Source organism: Mastigoproctus giganteus, chromosome 11, assembly GCF_048544385.1.
Source record: "Mastigoproctus giganteus isolate SK-2022 chromosome 11, ASM4854438v1, whole genome shotgun sequence".
Lineage (NCBI taxonomy): Eukaryota > Metazoa > Arthropoda > Arachnida > Uropygi > Thelyphonidae > Mastigoproctus > Mastigoproctus giganteus.
The window spans coordinates 60,980,432-60,999,291 of NC_143585.1; the positions used below are offsets into that span (position 1 = coordinate 60,980,432).

Sequence of the window (18,860 nt, forward strand, 5' to 3'; positions counted from 1 at the left end):
TTATAAATGTCATTTTTGAAAAAAATTGTTCACATCCGTATGTGCTTCCGAATAATGACAGAATTTTCTTTGCATTGTCTATCACCTGTGGAATTCCTCTCAGTTCAAATTTTTATAAATTTCATGTTGAGATAATTCCAAAAATTTCATTTTAAAATCTGTTTTTATTTGCATTTCCATTTGATATTTATCTGGAATTTTGTTAAATCAGGGATACTGAATGGCAATGAAAATATTTCAAAGAACGTCTCTTTATTGGCAAAATCTATGAATCTTTCTTCGAACTCTTGATGTAAATTTTTCAAAATGTCAATAAATTTACCAGCTTACCAGTGATACCAGAAGCTATGCTTGCTTGCTGTTTGGCAACATTACTGCTTACTCAAGTCGTGACATATGGCACAAATTCAAATGATTCATAGGCGTCGTGCAATAAAAATGTTAAAACAATTTAATAACATCAAATATAATAAAAATTACAACAAACAATTTCATGATATATATTCTTTGGCGGGCTGTTTATTGTATATACAGTCCATTCCGGTTATTTGGGACACATCAGGACTAGTGCATTTTAGCCCGATTAAGCTGCTGCCCCAATTATCCGAAGTTTCACATAAATAGTTAAAAATACAATGTACCCCCCTTTTACAATTGGTTCACTGTACAATCAAATCACGTTACGACAAACTCGACGTAGTAAAGTACTGTTCACTATACAATGTGCAGTAAGCGCCGGTCATTGTGATCACATTTGTGAATTGAATTTTAATTCTATTAAACAGTGATTCTAATTAGCGAAAATAGGAGGAATATTATCCACAGGCTATAAAAGCAAAGATATATTAAGCACAAATTTACCCTTTATTACCTTACCAATTAAAAAATTAAATGATACGTGAAAATCGGAAGAATATACGCAATAATCGGAATAATTAATACGTACTGTAATAAGCACATACAAACCAGTTGACATTTCTGTTCACTGACATTTGTAGGTGGAGGTTAAAATTTAAAACAGTAAAAAGATAAGCAATCAATAACAAAGAACACGGCAAACACAAATTGCAAGTAACACAATACGCACAAGTGAGAACCGAGTAACGAGTTACAAAGCTTTAAAAATAGGAATGAAGAGAAGATCTGAAAATTAATTTTTTTATATGATTGAAGATTTCATGGAAGTGTAAACACATTTCACCATAATAACCCACAGAATTTCAGCTGTCGGTATTATTGCAAATTAAGATCGAGTTTATTGTCCATTTATGATAGATTTCACTAACAGAAAAGCCCAGTATACAGGTGACTGCTAATTGTTTTTATTGTTTTATGGGTGTGACCTCCAGAATTTCGACTGAACCACGTGATACCGTCAGAGACAATCGTAGGGTAATCTCCAGTGCTGCGGTCTCCTGCCCTGATTAAACGGCATGCTGTCCCAATTAAGCAAAGTAAACTCTGGCTATTTTCTCGATTGGTTTCTGTTTTTTAAGATTTTCCCCAAATAAACGGCTGCCCCGATTAACTGGTGGCCCAAATAACCGGAATCCACTGTATTTTGAAAGCAACGCAAGGCCAGATCATGCACGTTTGTGGGCTGGAGGTTGCCCACCCCTGAAATAATGTATCCTCGACAATGCCCCCCCCCCCACACGCACTATTTGGACTCCCTTCAGTCACTAGTTGGCAGAGAAATCATACACTAGCTAATCCAAATGCTTCCTAGAGAGTTACCTATAGGTTTGGTTTGGTGGACTATCTAGAAGCTGGCCTGAAAAAAATGTTTTAAAACTGTGCCCTTGAAATATAAGGAAGATTAGTTGTTGCCATGATACTCATCATAACCCCAAAGAGATGTCAATTATGCTGCATGGTGGAAGAGATGGAGAACTTTGCTCTGGGGACTAAACATGGGTTTCACCATTTCAGGCCTACACTAAGAGTAGTGATATTGCACTGGTTGATGAAAATCAACTACCACCTAGTATTGCCTGGTAACACAGAGAGGCAAGCATTCTTGTATAGTGTGAATGCCACACCTAAATCTCTGCTTATCTTGGTTCACACCTGGATGGTCATCTCCAATATATTAGGTGCAGTTTTTCAGAACTTTCAGAAGTGGAGGGAGGGTGGGTGGGTGGGTGGGTGTTACTTAACAGTGCCACCATTGTGCAGGTAGAAGAAGAGGATTTGATCATTGCAAAACAATTGCACTTCACTGAAATTCAGTCCACTTGACTCACAAGTGTCACCCAAATATCAATTCCATCAGCATTTAGCCTTTCAGGTAGCAAGTCCTAGTTTGTCATACCCAAGAGAATGTGTGTGTGTGTGTGACAAGCCTCGGGGGACCAACTAAACAGTCACAGGTTAATTTAGATTGTGTTCCTGATTTCGCCATGTAGCTAAATCAGGAACCACACAGCTATGTAAGCTGACGTACAGCCAGCTGACATAGCAGTGATTTGCAAGTGCAATCTGCACTAAATTACAAAATTCAATGAGTAAGTAGAAGTGCTAAAAGAGAGGATGGCCATCTTTCTGCATGGATTACAAGTATTAAACAGCAAATAATATCCTAAATATGGATATTCTCTCTCTTTAGTAGGTATGTACAATTATACATAATGAACATAGCTTTTGTTTAATGCATAACTTGCATATGTCAAGCTGCATGATTATTATGGTGGCAAAAACAAAACTCAGTAATCTTTGACAACTGATAAAGATTTCACATACTTTAATAGTTATTTTTTTGTCTCTTCATTGAAATTTTTTCCCCCTCTACTGTATTTTTTTTTTAATAGCACATTCATTGTTATTCTCTCACTCGTTGAGCACATGCATGTGGAGACATATTTACTATTTATAATGCATTTGGTAGCAGTTGAATGTATGCATCGATAAAAACAGTTCTGTACCACAATCTGATAAAGAAAACTTTTCAAATGTCCAAAATGGCAATCACAGAATCACAAATATTCATACAATAGTAAATCTTATAATGATGATTTTCTTATAATAAATGTTATCCATGTGAATACCTCTCTTTCAAAAAGCTCAGTTATTTCTCTTTGTGCTAACTGAAGAATGGGCTTCAACTGGAAGTTCAACTGACTTGCATGTTATTAATCACATAACATGCGATTTCCTAATTTGCATTGGGAAATTACACGTTATGTATCAGTACAGATGAGTGTATTTTGGTTTCAGTGGTGTGAACAAAATGGATTACAATGTTCCCATAGCAACACTCAAAGTATGTGAATTCCCAGGGATTCTGCAAATATTTCTTGGGGAGAAAATAGAAATGTAAAATTTAAAGGTGACATATACTGTACTGTAATGCATTTTCTTTCAAGTTCCATTCAATTTTGTTCTAATGATGTTTGACTGTAGGTGGTTTTGACAGTCTTCTCAAATTAGACAAGTTATTCACAAGTTTCCTGAAAGAGGCCTCTGAGGTCGGGAAAACTCATATCTAGGAAATAAACTCATACACCGACCATTGAACAAAATTTACTGTAACTAAAATTTTACAAATAGTATAAAAACAAATAATTTACAATAAACTAATAATTGTATATTGCGGAATACTAAAAACTGTAATAAAAGATCGTTTACCATAAAATAAGCTAAAATATAAAATTAAAAGCGCTAAAAACCTGGAGCTTTCGAGAGCGTCAGCTCTCTTCTTCAACAGTAATATGACTTTCTGCAACATCTCCTTAAATAGCAGGTTCACGGTACCTCCACACGTGGTATTTCTCCACGTGGTTCAATCGGCACATGGTCAGAACCGGAAGCGGAAATGTCTCGGGTACGTGGCAAATAAAATCGTTCATCCGAACTTAATACAATTGTTTCAAAAATAGGATGAATACGCATGCCTCTATCTCTATTCATGGTATTCTTACTGGATGAACCATTCCGTAAACCCTCGAGCCATTTACGCTCCCAGTATCCGTGTGCACGATCCAAAATAATAGCGTCCTCCGGGGAGATTTGATGCTGCTTCTCCCAAAAATGTTCGGCCACGGCAGACTTACTGTAATCAGCGGTTCTTATGGCATTTAAATGTTCCTCCAGACGATCCCTAAGTCATCGTTTTGTTTCCCCCACATAACACTCCCCACAATCTGGGCATTCTATTCTATAAATAACTCCGCTACTGAGATCTTTTGGTATACGGTCTTTGACCTGAGACACAGCTGTGCACAGCCTCCGCCCAGGAAGCTGTGCACAGCGTGTCTTATAACCCCGTAAAATTCTTGCCAGATGCTCAGTAAGGCCCGTATAGTAGGGGATGTATGCGGTGGCTACCGGGACGAACGACTCCCTACGCTCAGACACCCCTCTACTATATCTATCCAGGATCCTCTGGGGGTATCCGCACTTTCTAAGTTCTGCCGTGACACGATTAATTTCTTTCTCTTTATTAGACCGGGGTTCGAGCCCGTCACCACCGAATGCGGAAAGGTCAGGGAATGACCACCACATATTCCCGGAGCAATATGGCCTTAGTTGCTAATGCTCCTAAAAGCCTAACAACAACACAACACTTCTTTCTATTTATCCTCAGAAGTGGTACAGTGTGATCTTACTCTGTCAAATAAAGCTTTTGCTACACTATTCTCGTATTGTCCAGCTTGTGCTGAATTATAGTGGGTGTATTGGCCTCTACACATGGGTTTTTTAAAAACTGACATCTTAAGCCTAGAACCCACCCTAGAGACCAATACATCCAAAAATGACAGAGTACCGCCCATTTCCACCTCTGAGGTAAATTGTATAAATTGGGAGAAGCTATTAAGCCAACAAACGGCATCATCCTCCCTCCCCTTCTGGACCAGGGCAAAGGTATCATCAATGTATCTTCTCCAATTCCTGATAGGAAACGAACACCCACTAAAAACCCTACTTTCCAACTCCTCCATGGCCAAGTTGGCCACAGTGGCACTAATGGGTGAACCCATGGCCGTACTGCGAACCTGCTTATACATAGTTCCCTGAAATAACATGGTAGTGCTAGCTAGACGTAATTCTACCCTGGTACAAATATCTTCCACACCGAGCAGTGATCTATTACCAAGTGAGGCATCCCTATTTACACACTACTGGTCATTACACACTACAGGTAGTCAACTTCCGCGATTCTATGGACTGCCAAAAATTCATAAGGCAGAAGTACCCTTGAGACCTATAGTTTCATTTATAGGGAGTCCTTCCTATGCGCTATCAGGGTACTTGGCTAAATTAATTGCACCCATAGTGGGGCAATCTGAGTATGTTGTTATGGGCAGTAGAGAGTTTGTGAATTTTGTGGGGAATCTGACTATAAATGATGATGAGAGCATGATCTCTTTTGATGTTATATCTTTATTTACATGTATTCCTATTAATCATGCAGTATATTGTGTAAAAATGGCATTGAATAGGGATGCTTCACTTGGTTTTAGATCATTGCTCGGTGTGGAAGATATTTGTACTGGGGTAGAATTATGTCTAGCTAGCACTACCATGTTATTTCAAGGAACTATGTATAAGCAGGTTCGCGGTACGGCCATGAGTTCACCCATTAGTGCCACCGTGGCCAACTTGGCCATGGAGGAGTTGGAAGTAGGGTTTTTAGTGGGTGTTCGTTTCCTATCAGGAATTGGAGAAGATACATTGATGATACCTTTGCCCTGGTCCAGAAGGGGAGGGAGGATGATGCCGTTTGTTGGCTTAATAGCTTCTCCCAATTTATACAATTTACCTCAGAGGTGGAAACGGGCGGTACTCTGTCATTTTTGGATATATTGGTCTCTAGGGTGGGTTCTAGGCTTAAGATGTCAGTTTTTAAAAAACCCATGTGTAGAGGCCAATACACCCACTATAATTCAGCACAAGCTGGACAATACGAGAATAGTGTAGCAAAAGCTTTATTTGACAGAGTAAGATCACACTGTACCACTTCTGAGGATAAAGAGAAAGAAATTAATCGTGTCACGGCAGAACTTAGAAAGTGCGGATACCCCCAGAGGATCCTGGATAGATATAGTAGAGGGGTGTCTGAGCATAGGGAGTCGTTCGTCCCGGTAGCCAACGCATACATCCCCTACTATCCGGGCCTTACTGAGCATCTGGCAAGAATTTTACGGGGTTATAAGACACGCTGCGTACAGCTTCCTGGGCGGAGGCTGTGCACATCTGTGTCTCAGGTCAATGACCGTATACCAAAAGATCTCAGTAGCGGAGTTATTTATAGAATAGAATGCCCAGATTGTGGGGAGTGTTATGTGGGGGAAACAAAACGACGACTTAGGGATCGTCTGGGGGAACATTTAAATGCCATAAGAACCGCTGATTACAGTAAGTCTGCCGTGGCCGAACATTTTTGGGGGAAGCAGCATCAAATCTCCCCAGAGGACGCTATTATTTTGGATCGTGCACACGGATACTGGGAGCGTAAATGGCTCGAGGGCTTACGGATTGGTTCATCCAGTAAGAATACCATGAATAGAGATAGAGGCATGTGTATTCATCCTATTTTTGAAACAATTGTATTAAGTTCAGATGAACGATTTTATTTGCCACGTACCCGAAACATTTCCGCTTCCGGTTCTGACCATGTGCCGATTGAACCACGTGGAGAAATACCACGTGTGGAGGTACCGTGAACCTGCTATTTAAGGAGATGTTGCAGAAAGTCATATTACTGTTGAAGAAGAGAGCTGACGCTCTCGAAAGCTCCAGGTTTTTAGCGCTTTTAATTTTATATTTTAGCTTATTTTACGGTAAATGATCTTTTATTACAGTTTTTAGTATTCCGCAATATACAATTATTAGTTTATTGTAAATTATTTGTTTTTATACTATTTGTAAAATTTTAGTTACAGTAAATTTTGTTCAATGGTCGGTGTATGAGTTTATTTCCTAGATACTCACAAGTTATGAGATCCATTCAGACTTCAAACTTCATTTTAGACATATTTCAAATTGTCAACACTAAAATGCATATAAAACTCTATATTGTTACATTGCATTTCAAATAATCCAGTATTAATCAAGGATATACTGTATTAGGCTGTATTAACAGTGTCAGCATTTAGACAGAGGATGGTGTTAATGAGTATATACTGCATAAATACCTCTCATCAAAACCATCAAACACTATTTTCTCATCAAAAAATGCAACCAGCATGATCTTTAGATAACTTTTGATTGCCATATGTTTTCTTTTGCTCTGATGATGACATTGTTTCTATCGGAAGCTCGAAACAAGACTGGATGCTGTCTTTGATCTCAGGTGAGAATAGTGGCCTCTACACAGACACTTCACTACGTGCAACAGTGTGACTGGAATAGTGAGGGTTTGCTTGCATGGAAGCCTACAGTTTTGAATGTGGGTTGGTTAAAAAGCAGCCACACTCTTGTGTCTGTTCTTCTCTCCTCTACTTTGCTCTCAGTTAGCATTAGTAAGGGCACATGATGCAAGAAAGCAAGCTTATATAGCATCAGCCAAAAAAACCCCCTTATTTCACCAATCCCTTCACTCCAGATGTTTGTCAAGTTCTGCCTTGAATCTATTTAAGCTATCAACTTATACAATGACAGATGGAAGTTTGTTCCAGCAATCAACCACCCGCTGGCTAAAGGCAAACTTTCGCACATCTATCCTACAACAGTCTTTCCTCGATTTGAATTTATGCCCTCTCAGGCGATTATTCTGAGCAAGAGGAAGAATCCCATCAGCATTGAACAATGCTCAAACCATTCAAGGCTTTATTATCCTCAATCAGATCACCTCGCAGGTGCCTAATCTCCAGACACTGTAATTTGCAAAACTTAAGCCTTTCTTTGTAAGAGCAACCCTTTGTTCTGTTCACTAATCTTGTTGCCCTTCTCTATACTCATCAACAGCTCTACATCCTTCTTAAAATGAGGCCTCCAGACCTGTATACAGTACTCAAGGTGTGGCCTGACCATTGCCTTATACAAGGGGATAATCACCTCCTTATCCCTGCTAGAAAAATTCTTGTATATCATTGACAAGAGCACCATGAGCTACTCTTGCAGACCATCTGCACTGCTCAGAAAACTTCATATCTGACTGTACAATTACTCCCAGATCCTTTTAATTCTCTACCACCCTGAGTTGATACTTTACTCTGGGGTTACTGCTACCCATATGCAGTACTTTACATTTGTCAATGTTAAACTTCGTTGCCGCCTCTCAGACCATCTGCTCAACTTTTCTAGATCCCATTGCTGTAGCATACTCTCATTAGTGTCATTAACAACCCTGCCAACCTTCGTATTGTCTGCAAACTTGGATATTAAGCTTGATATACCATCATCAATATAATTTATAAATACAGAAAACAACAATGGACCCAACACTGAACCCTGAGAGACTCCACTAATAACATTAGTCCACGAAGAGCAGTGTCCATTGATTACTACCCTCTGTCTTCTCCCACTCAACCATCCCTTTATTTATAGCAGCAGTTTGCCTCCAATGCCATACTGCTCCAATTTGTGCAGCAGTCTTCCATGTGCAACAGTATCAAAGGCCTTTCTAAGACCCAAATATACGATATCAAAGTTATTCTTTGCATCCAGTTCCTTTGTGACTATATCATAGTATCCAATCAAATTAGTCAGACAAGACTTCCCCTTAACAAACCCATGCTGTGTCTGAGCTATAACTGAAGTCTTGTCTAGAAGATCCTGCAATGCTTCTTTAACCAGTGCCTCCATTAATTTCCCTGGAACAGAAGTTAAACTAACAGGAATTACCTGTATCTCCCTTTGATCCTCCTTTGTGGATTGGGGTTACATTTGCACATCTCCAGTCCATGGGTACCTCCCCTGAGTCCAGGGAAGCTCTCATAATTATGGCTAAGGTTTTGCTTCCTTCCTTTGCCGCCTCCTTTAACATAACTGGATAGATTTCATCCACCTCAGGTGCCTTTCTTATGTTTATCTTCAGCAATTTCTCCTCCACTTTACTCTCAGTTATTACAAGATTCTCTATCTTGCTGCCAGAGTTGAATACACCTCTGTCATTCCCCTCCCTGAATAACTCCTCACATGTGAATGTCGATGCAAAATATTCATTTAGTTTGTTAGCTACCTGAGCAGGATCATCAACAGTTGAACCATCGATATCAAGTGGACCAATCTGATTCATCCCCTTCCTTCTAAAGGTTACATAAGTAAAGAACTCTTTGCTGTTTTTTTTTTGCATCCTTTGCCAAAGATTTCTCGTAATCTACCTGCCTAACCTCCTTTGTAACTTGGCTACAGACCAGCTTTTATCTATCATAGGCTTCTGTGTCGCATGTTAATTTATATGTATTGCATGCATTTTTCTTCTCTATCACGTCTAATTAGTTCATCTCATATCCATTTAGGCCTAAATCTTGACCAATATTTCTTTGTTGGTATGAAAAGCCTAGTAGTTTCCAAGATTAATCCTTTGAATGCTTCCCATTTTGAATTTGCTGTTGGTAACATCATCAGTTGGTCCCACCGTATAGAATTTAAATACTGTCTCCTTCTTCCCTGTGGTTTGAGTGTCAGTTAAAACTATACCATTTAAGAGCATGGTAACCAAACTGCAGCAAATTCTTGTGCAAGTGAATGGAGTGGAGACTCCAGCTTTCATTCAAGAACGTGCGTATAAATGCAAAAACTGTACCATGCTTTCTTCAGTTGTGCATGGAGCAATCAAATTTCGGAAAGTTCTGATGACACTCCAGAGTCTAAGTGTACTAGTCGCCACTGTTTTCAGTTATACTTCTGCATTCAATGTATTCTGGTTTGTGATCAAGTATTTGACTTCAAGCAGCCTTGTGTGCGTGCTGAAACTGAAATCACGTTAAGAAGAAATCACTGTCAAACAATTGCATGTGTTGCGCTAAGTGTTATCAAAAGCAGAAAAGAAAAATGAAAGAAAGAAAAAAAAAAAAAAAAAACACCAAAGTGTGTGGGGCTAAGCAGTATAGAAAACATTTGGGCATATGCCATTAATTGCTGAGTAACAGGAGAATTACCCTGATGATTATAAAAATATCTAAAAATGGACGTTGAAACATTTGATTACTTCTATCCAGTTGACACTTGAATTTATTCAAACTGCCAGCCTCAACTACCTGCAAGGGCAACTTGTTCCAGCAATCAGACTCGCTGGCTAAAAGAAAACTTCCTACAATCTAATCTAAACCTGAACCCCGTAATTTGAATTTATGACCTCTAGGTCTGGAATTCTTTATAACAGTGAGAATTTCACCTTCACTCATTTTTCTAACCCCTCTCAGAGCCTTATCAACCCAGTCAGATCACCTCAGAGGTGCCTGGTTGCCAAGCTCTGTAGTCCACACAATCGGAGTCGTTCCTCTTACAGTCATCCTTTTGTTAATCTCACCATGCGAGTTGCCCGTGTTTGGACCCTTTCAAGAAGCTCAATGTATTTTTTCAAATGAGGTCTCCGAACTTGAATACAGTATTCCAAATGTGGTTTTATAATTGCCTTATACAGTGGGATTATGACCTCCTATCTCTACAGGATAACATTCGATAAATCATCGATAAGACACCATGGGTTTTTCCTGGCTGCCTGTTTACACTGTTCAGAAAACTTAATTCAACCCCACCAAGTGTATAATTTATTTATGGGTTGCTATTCTCCAAGTATAAGACCTTGCATTTAGCAGCATTAAACATAGCTGCCACTTCTCTGAAGTCTGTTCAAGTCATCCTGAAGGAGAACTGCTTGGCACTGATCACAGCGGACTTTTCCAATCTTTATGTCATCTACAAATTTTGACATCACGCTTTCTATCCTTTGTTGATGTCATTTATGAAAATGAGAAACAACGGTGGTCCAAGAACCTTGAGGGATCCCACTCCTAACATTACACCAATCTGAAGAATATCCATTAATCACAATCCTCTGCCTTCTGACAGTCACCTAGCAATCCATCTTAGAATCTTACCAGTAATCCTAACCTGTTCAAGCTTATACAGCTTATCAGGGATAAAATCAAATGATTTGCTAAAATCCAAATAAGCTATGTTGAAATTGTTCCCTAAATCCAGTTCATGAATAACTGTGTCAAAATAGCCTATAAAGTTAGTTAAGATTGATTTTCTGTAAACAATGTGTTCTTCAGAATGCCACATTTATCTAAATGTCCATGGATTGCACTCTTAATCATTGGCGCTATGATTTTTCCTACCACTGAAGTTAGACTAACCAGTCTATAGTTCCAACTTCACACAGAGCTGCTTTTATGTATTAGTGATACATTGGCACTTCTCCAATAAATAGGAATCTCCCGTGTGTCCAAAGATGCACTCATAATTAACCTCAATGGTTCACAATACACTCCCTCATGCTCTCCCTCAAAACTACAGGGTATATGCCTTCCCTTTAACATCAGGGGTCAAGGGAAGAGTTTTTGCTTTCGTAGAGGTGACTACAGTGGTCTCAGACAGTTTTTAAATTTTGTATGGTGAGACCAACTGATGATGTTACCAACAGCAAATTCTAAATGGGAAGCATTCAAGGAAGTAATTGTGGAAGCTACTAGGCTTTTAATACTGATTAAGAAATACTGTTCAAGGTTTAGGCCTAAATGGATGTCAGATGAAATAATGAGACTAGTGGCAGAGAAGAAAAATGCATGGGATACATATATTATTATCCGGTGACACAGACAGCTATAGTAGATATAGGCTGGTCGGTAATCAAGTCACAAAGGAGGTTAGGCAAAGGCAGATTACGAGAAATCTTTGGAAAGGGTGCTAAGCGAAAACTTCTTTAGTTATATAAATTATAGAAGAAAGGGGATGAATCAGATTGGTCCACTTGATATCAAAGGTTTGAGTGCCGATGATGCTACTCAGATAGCTGACAATCTGAATGAGTATTCTGCATCTACATTCACACATGAGGAGTTATTAAGGGAGGAGAATGCCAGAAGTTTCTCAAACTGTAACAGGGTGCTTGATGATTTTCTAATAACTGAGAGCAAAGTGAAGGAGAAATTGTTGAAATTAAAGATAAGAAAGGTACTTTGGGTAGATGGGATCTATCCAGTTATATTAAAGGAGGCAGCAAAGGAAGTAAGCAAACCCTTAGTCGTAATTATGAGAGCATTCTTGGACTCAGGGTAAGTCATTGCTACCCTGAGTCCAATTGTGGCAACAAACAAGAATTCATGAGGTGAGTGCAAGCATTACTCTGACTCATATCATCAAATAAATGCAGATCTAAATTACCCATCTCCCCCCTAACTAGAAGTTTCCCTGAACCCTTAGGATACCCTAAGGGTTCAGGGAAACTGCTATTAGCAATAATCCTTGCACCACCTTTGTTCAAATGAATACCATCTCTACAAAATAGATTCCTACTACCTACAAATGCAGGCCATGCAAAAAAAAAAAAAAAAAAATCCCTCCCCCCTTCCCCAAGAGCCTTGCAGATTCCCTCAGGTCTTGAGTTAATTCACAAGGCTTTCTGTAATATATGGCTATAATCCCTCCTATCATGCCTGGACACAATTGCAGACACATACATTGTGACCTAACTTGCAGCATAGTCCTATATTTATCCAACAGATGGTCATTGTGATGTATGCTTAATATTGTTAATCTCCACATGAATAATAATTCTCTCTTTACCTCCCTAAAAATTTGACAATTTGTTGTTGGCAACATCATTAATTGTTGCTCCTGGCAAACATACTCTGGTTCTGGACCACCTATCTTAATTACAAAAAATGTTACCTGTTTCTCTGACAATAGTCTCCCAATAAAACTACTTTGATCAAATAAAACTACTTTGACTGTTTTGACCAAAGCAGTCAGCACTTGACTATTCTTTTCAGGTAACAGAATCAGGGATGCATCACTTGGCAGGTTAGGCAATACTTGAGTCCCTGACAAGCTTCCAGTTACATTTGTTTCTAGGGAAAGCACTTTATTCTTCAGCGACTCAAATTCTTCTCGTGATGCAACAAGTTGTAAGTTGAGATTGGTACACTCCTTACATCAGTTGCAAAGAAAAGAATCGCCAGAAGAGTCAGGTCTGTCTACTAGACCAGCCTTAGAATATGTGCTATAGGTTATACAAATGATGAAGTTGCGACTCATACTGGAAATGGCCAAAGGCATTTCTATTTGAGTTCCGATGTCCCTGGACTTAGTACTGTAAGTGGATTTTGTAGGTAGAAAATAAGTAAATTATACATTTATTATTCTTTTTGTGTACACAAGTTTATTTATTCCAGTTTCCTCTACAAAAGAAGAGTGGGCAGATGTGGTGAATGGGTTTTAATGAGAAGTGGCAGTTTATAAACTGTGGAGCCGTGGATGACAAACACATACGAATTCACTACTGCGAATTCAGGAGCAAATTACTGTAACTACAAGAACATGCAAACTCTCACTGTTCCATCACACTCTCACATGTGGTAAAGTGTAAAGGTGGCATTACTGAGACGAGAGGCAAGTGTTCATGCATGCCTGCATTCTTGTCTGTGGTTCCCAATCGTTTTTACCAATACACTATTGGATGCACACAAACCTGTCAGAACAGCACGCACACTTTCCTCTGACTTGCATTCACCTTTACATGGGAAATTACACTTGCATGAAAGAACACACTCCAACCAATCTTGCACATAAGATTGTCAGTGTAATGCATGTAAAAAAGTTGGCACTTGCTTGCCTCATGCCAAAATTCTCAAAATGGGCTAAACTGAACCAAACCAAATGAAAGAAATGTCTCTTCAGCAATTTCTTGAATGACCAGTTGTCAATTCAATCAAACAATAATGGTACAGACTTTATTAATGTTTTTATCATTTCAGGATGTTGCAAAGTGACTGCTTTTTTCTTTCTCTTCAGGTGAAAAACTTCCCTCATGACCTTCTGAAAACCAAAAGAAGAGTGGGCAGATGGGGTGAATTTTAAACTGTTTTATTCGTAATAGTATCATCTCAAACTGTAATGAGTATTTCATGGGTTTCCCTGGCCAACTTTCAAAATTTACAGCAAAATTTAATGTCTGCACACTGTTCAAATTTTGCCATTTTCAGTACATATGATAAGTGAGAAAAACAAATGTTTATTCAAAACAGCTTTCCACAACAAGCTAAAATCAGGTATCCACATGCTCAAAGGATGTTATTTTAAGCTCCACTTGCAAACTTTTAGCTACCACTATGTATCAAGAATTATATATATATATAAAATCATTTATTGCCATCTCCAGTAAAGAAGGGAAATTTTCATCTTATATTTTTATCTTTTATCAAATAAATCCCAGTACAGCCAAGTTAGAGGGATTTACAAAAATAGAATGATAATAATATAAAATAAAAATGTAACAAGCTCACTGAAGTTGGAGATAACAAGTCTGCAAAAGTTAAAAGTTTAATATGAGTGAGCCCAAAAATTCAGAGCCAAGATCGAAGCAGATGGAGTGTTGTTCAATGAAGAATATAACATTAACATCATTTACTAAATGGTTGGTTTAAACTTTGCATACCCTTAGTGAACTTTCCCATTAGATTAAACCAGGCTTGTCCAACCCGCGGTCCAACAAAAAATTGTAAACTTACAAACTTTATGAGATTGCGACTAAAAATACCATTAATAATACTACAAATACAATTTTAATATGCTATTAATTTATAAGTGATGAATTTTTGAATTTAACATGTTCTTTAGCAATGAGAGATTCATAAAATCATTTTCAAATAATTGTATTTATTCAAAATTGCCGCCCATGCGAGTAGTTACTTCTCGACATAATAAAGGGCATGCTAATGCTCTTGCTTCCTACTTTTACCACACAATAGATGTCTCTCTATGTGTGCCATGGGTACACTGGTACGGCTTTCAATGTGCAATTGTAAACAGTCGAGTTGACACTGAAGAAAGGTGCAGACGTTACGTGTGTTTGTGGCGATTTGGAGAGTAAAACGCAGTGATTATTGATATTTCTTCCTACCTACCTATCTACCTTTGTAAATGACAGACATTTTTGGTTATTTAGAAGACATGTAAGTATTTTTATTTGATTATTAAACCTTACTTTCTAATTTTCAATCTATTATTTTTTTTAAATTCCAGCATGGCTTCCACAGCGCCTCAAAAGAAAACCGAACCAAAAAAAAAAGAAAAATTATAGAAGAAGGAAGATTGTTCAACGAAAAGTGGATAGATAACTACATTTTTGTCGAGGAAAATACTAAGGCAATCTGCTTAATTTGTAGGGGAATTTGTGCCAGCTTTCAAAGACTACAATTTGAAAAGGCATTACTCGCAAAAACATGATGCGAAATTTAGTGCGTATCAAGGAATGTGTCTCGGAAAAATAGCGGAACTGAAAAAAAAATCTATCATCTCAACAAAGTTTTTTTAAAAAAATAACAACTCAAACGGATTCTACTGTAAAAGCTAGTTATGTGGTTGCAAACCTGATAGCAAAAAAATCAAACTGTATGCCGATGGTGAGTTTATTAAGCAATGTATGGAAAGTGTGGCAGATATAATTTGCCCTGATAAAAAAGGGGATATTTCTAAAATCAGTTTTTCTCACCAGACTGATTGCCAGGCGAATTGATGAAATAGGAAAATCTATCGAAAAAGGTTTGGAGAGTAGAGCTGCTAATTTTAAATTTTATGCTTTGGTGATAGACGAAAGTATTGATACTACTAATACAGCTCAATTGGCAATTTTTATTAGAGGTATTGATGACGAATATAATATCACTGAAGAAATGGCTTCTTTAGTGCCATTAAAAGACACAACTAAATCAAGAGATTTATACGAAGCAGTGAAAAATACGTTAAAGCGTTTTTTCTTTGTCCACTGTGAACATATATGGTATATGTTACTGATGGTGCCCCGGCGATGATAGGTAAAAGAGATGGACTTGTAAAATTAATAGACGACGATGCAATTACCTCCCAAAATTTACGTATGATGAAATATCACTGCATAGTACACCAAGAAAATTTATGCGCAAAAGTTTTACAGATGGATAACGTCATGCAGATTGTCATCAAGGCTGTAAATTTCATAAGGGCCACGGGATAGAAATCATTGCCAATTCCTGGAATTCCTTAAATTTATGGATGCTGACTATGGGGACATCATTTACTTTTCGGAAGTAAGATGGTTAAGTCGAGGTAAAATGTTGAAAAGATTTTATGATTTGCGAAATGAAATCAAGTTGTTTATGGAATCAAAAACAAAATTTGTGCCAGAACTTGACGATGAAACTGGCTCACAGATTTGGCATTTTTAGTAGACTTGACTGCTCATTTAAATGAGTTAAACATGTGTCTTCAAGGTGAAAACCAACTGATCAATACAATGTTTCAAACTATAACAGCGTTCGAAATGAAACTGAAACTATGGCAATCTCAAATTAAGGCAAACAATTTTATGCATTTCGACACGTTGACTAAACACGGTTCTGTGAACAACAAAAAATATGCAGCCTTGCTTTTTGATTTGATACAGGAATTTGAGAACAGGTTTCAAGATTTCCGGAAAAATCATCAATCTTTTGGTATATTTGCGACTCAATTTTCAGTCGACATATTGCCTGCCAATTTTCAAATGGAATGCACAAAGCTACAATCTGACATTCAACTTAAAGAAACATTTGATCATGTCTCTTTACTGGACTTCTATAAGATATATTTTCCCAGAGAAAAATATCCCTTGCTTCACAATCATGCCTTATTCATGTCATCGCTCTTTGGAAGCACCTACATTTGTGAGCAGCTATTTTCAAGGATGAAGCACACGAAGAATAAAACTAGAACCAAAATATCTGATGAGCACCTTGAGAACTCACTGAGAATTACAACTACTTCATTGACCCAAATATCGAAGCATTAGTGTCTCAAAAACAATGTCAAACATTTCACTAATTTCATGTTGCTATTTTGTCTTTTACTTTTATAATAAAAAATTCATGAATTAATGAAGTTTAAATCACTTAAATATGTTAACTATATATTCTATGTTTTTTTGCTCATCCGCTATTTTTAGTGTTAGTGTATTTTATGTGTGGCCCAAAACAACTTGTCTTCTTCCAATGTGGCCCAGGGAAGTTAAAAGGTTGGACATCCCTGGATTAAACCATTTAAAAAATTATTGTGTTAACCCAATTTCAAAGAATATTTTCCATTCTTTCCCATCACAACATTAAACTGTTAAGAACGTAGAATTAAAACATATTTTTTTAAGTTTTGAGTATCTGAAACCAATATGGCCTATGAAATAAATTAATAATTATAAATTATCCGACGAGAGACTGTAAGTCATGAAACAATCTATCAGGCATCATTTTATCTTATATTTTAACCTATTTGCTGAACACAGATGGAGTTCTCCTGACAATGAATTTTCAATAGCAGCAATCTCTGTGGAGCAAGTTTTTTGTGAAATTTTGTAAAAATTAAAACTTTGTATATAAAGTCTTTAAAATATTAAACAGTAATGTGTTCTTATTTTAACTTTACTGCCCAATATTAAAGTAAAATTATTGTAAAAAGTCAAATCGGAATATTAAAAAAAAAAAAAAAAAAAAAAATTTAAATAAAGCCCAGAGTTCCTTTTTTAAGACATTAATATACTCACATATTTAAACGTTACTTGATTTGGTTTCATCAAATTCTAGATCCAAATTTCAGAATTTTTTCAGTTTCAGCTTTTGTAAGTCCAAATTGGATAACCAAAGTTAACAAGTGCAACTTTCTCCAATTGTAAAGCTATTGTTTTGCTGCAATCCACTATAAACTATGGCTACAATTAGTTGAATATAAGAGATGGCAAAATGTAGTAATAAAATTAAGACAATTCACAGATTAACAAACATACTGTTTGAAATAATCTACAAAACAGATTGCTAGTAGACACTGAAGTTTGTTCAGCCTTGAGTATTACAAATATAATATACTAATGACAGCTGAAATTCTGCCGGTTGCTAAATACAAAGAAGAATATGGTAGTCCTAAAAACAATTTTACTTTGTGTAATCTTAATTACTTCATCAAATAAATTGGAATGCATACTCATACAAATTGCTCATTCAGAACTATCTAATACTCTTTACACAAATTATTAAGTGTGAATAAGCTAATATGGTCTCCCTTAGGGGATAAGAAATAAAACAATGAAAATAATTTCTTCAGTTCTATGCTTAGTTTAAAAAAAAATAAATTACCTGATTTGCTGAATTATCATTGGGAACTGTAGGAGTTTCACCTGAGGATTGCTTATTTTCTGCATTCATTTCACTAGCTTCCCCAGAATGGGTTTCAATGTTTTTCATGTTATCACCACAGTCTTCTGAAGATTTTTCTAATACTGCTGAGCACACTGAAAATATACCATGGATGTTCACCCTTACCTTAACTTTCACTTTACTGCTTTCACCTTCTGTAGATGAAGATACATTCTTGATTGTAAAATAACCTATTTAAAAAATTATCATAAAATTTAATCATAATCAACAGAACAAACTAAAACAATATATGAGACAAATTAGATTTTGAAAATTAGATTAGATTTTCCCCGTTATGTATCTCATAAACATTTCATTTATGAGATACAGAAGGGAGAAAAACATTCTAGAAGTTGTAATTTTTGATTATATGCTTTGCATCTAAAAATACTTTGCTAGGAACTTCATTGCATCTCAACAGAGGTGAGAACACAGAACAGGATGAAATGCAAACCACACACCTCACACTGTATTACTATGTTTCATCTAAAGTGAATGTGCTTAAATGTTGTAAAATTTGAACTTTTAGAGGTTTTTGTTTTGTTTTTGTTT

The 18,860-nt window shown here is 37.0% G+C and overlaps 1 protein-coding gene across 4 annotated transcripts in view; it reads right to left on the reverse strand.

Moving 5' to 3' along the window:
- LOC150078048 (heat shock 70 kDa protein 4L-like) overlaps positions 1-18,860 on the reverse strand; it is a 215,676-nt gene that overhangs the window by 46,294 nt on the left and 150,522 nt on the right. For all 4 annotated transcript variants that reach the window (XM_090385252.1, XM_090385251.1, XM_090385254.1 and 1 more), the window contains exon 11: positions 18,249-18,499. In XM_090385252.1, the coding sequence (XP_090241378.1) occupies positions 18,249-18,499 (251 nt within the window). The remainder of the gene's footprint in view (positions 1-18,248; positions 18,500-18,860) is intronic.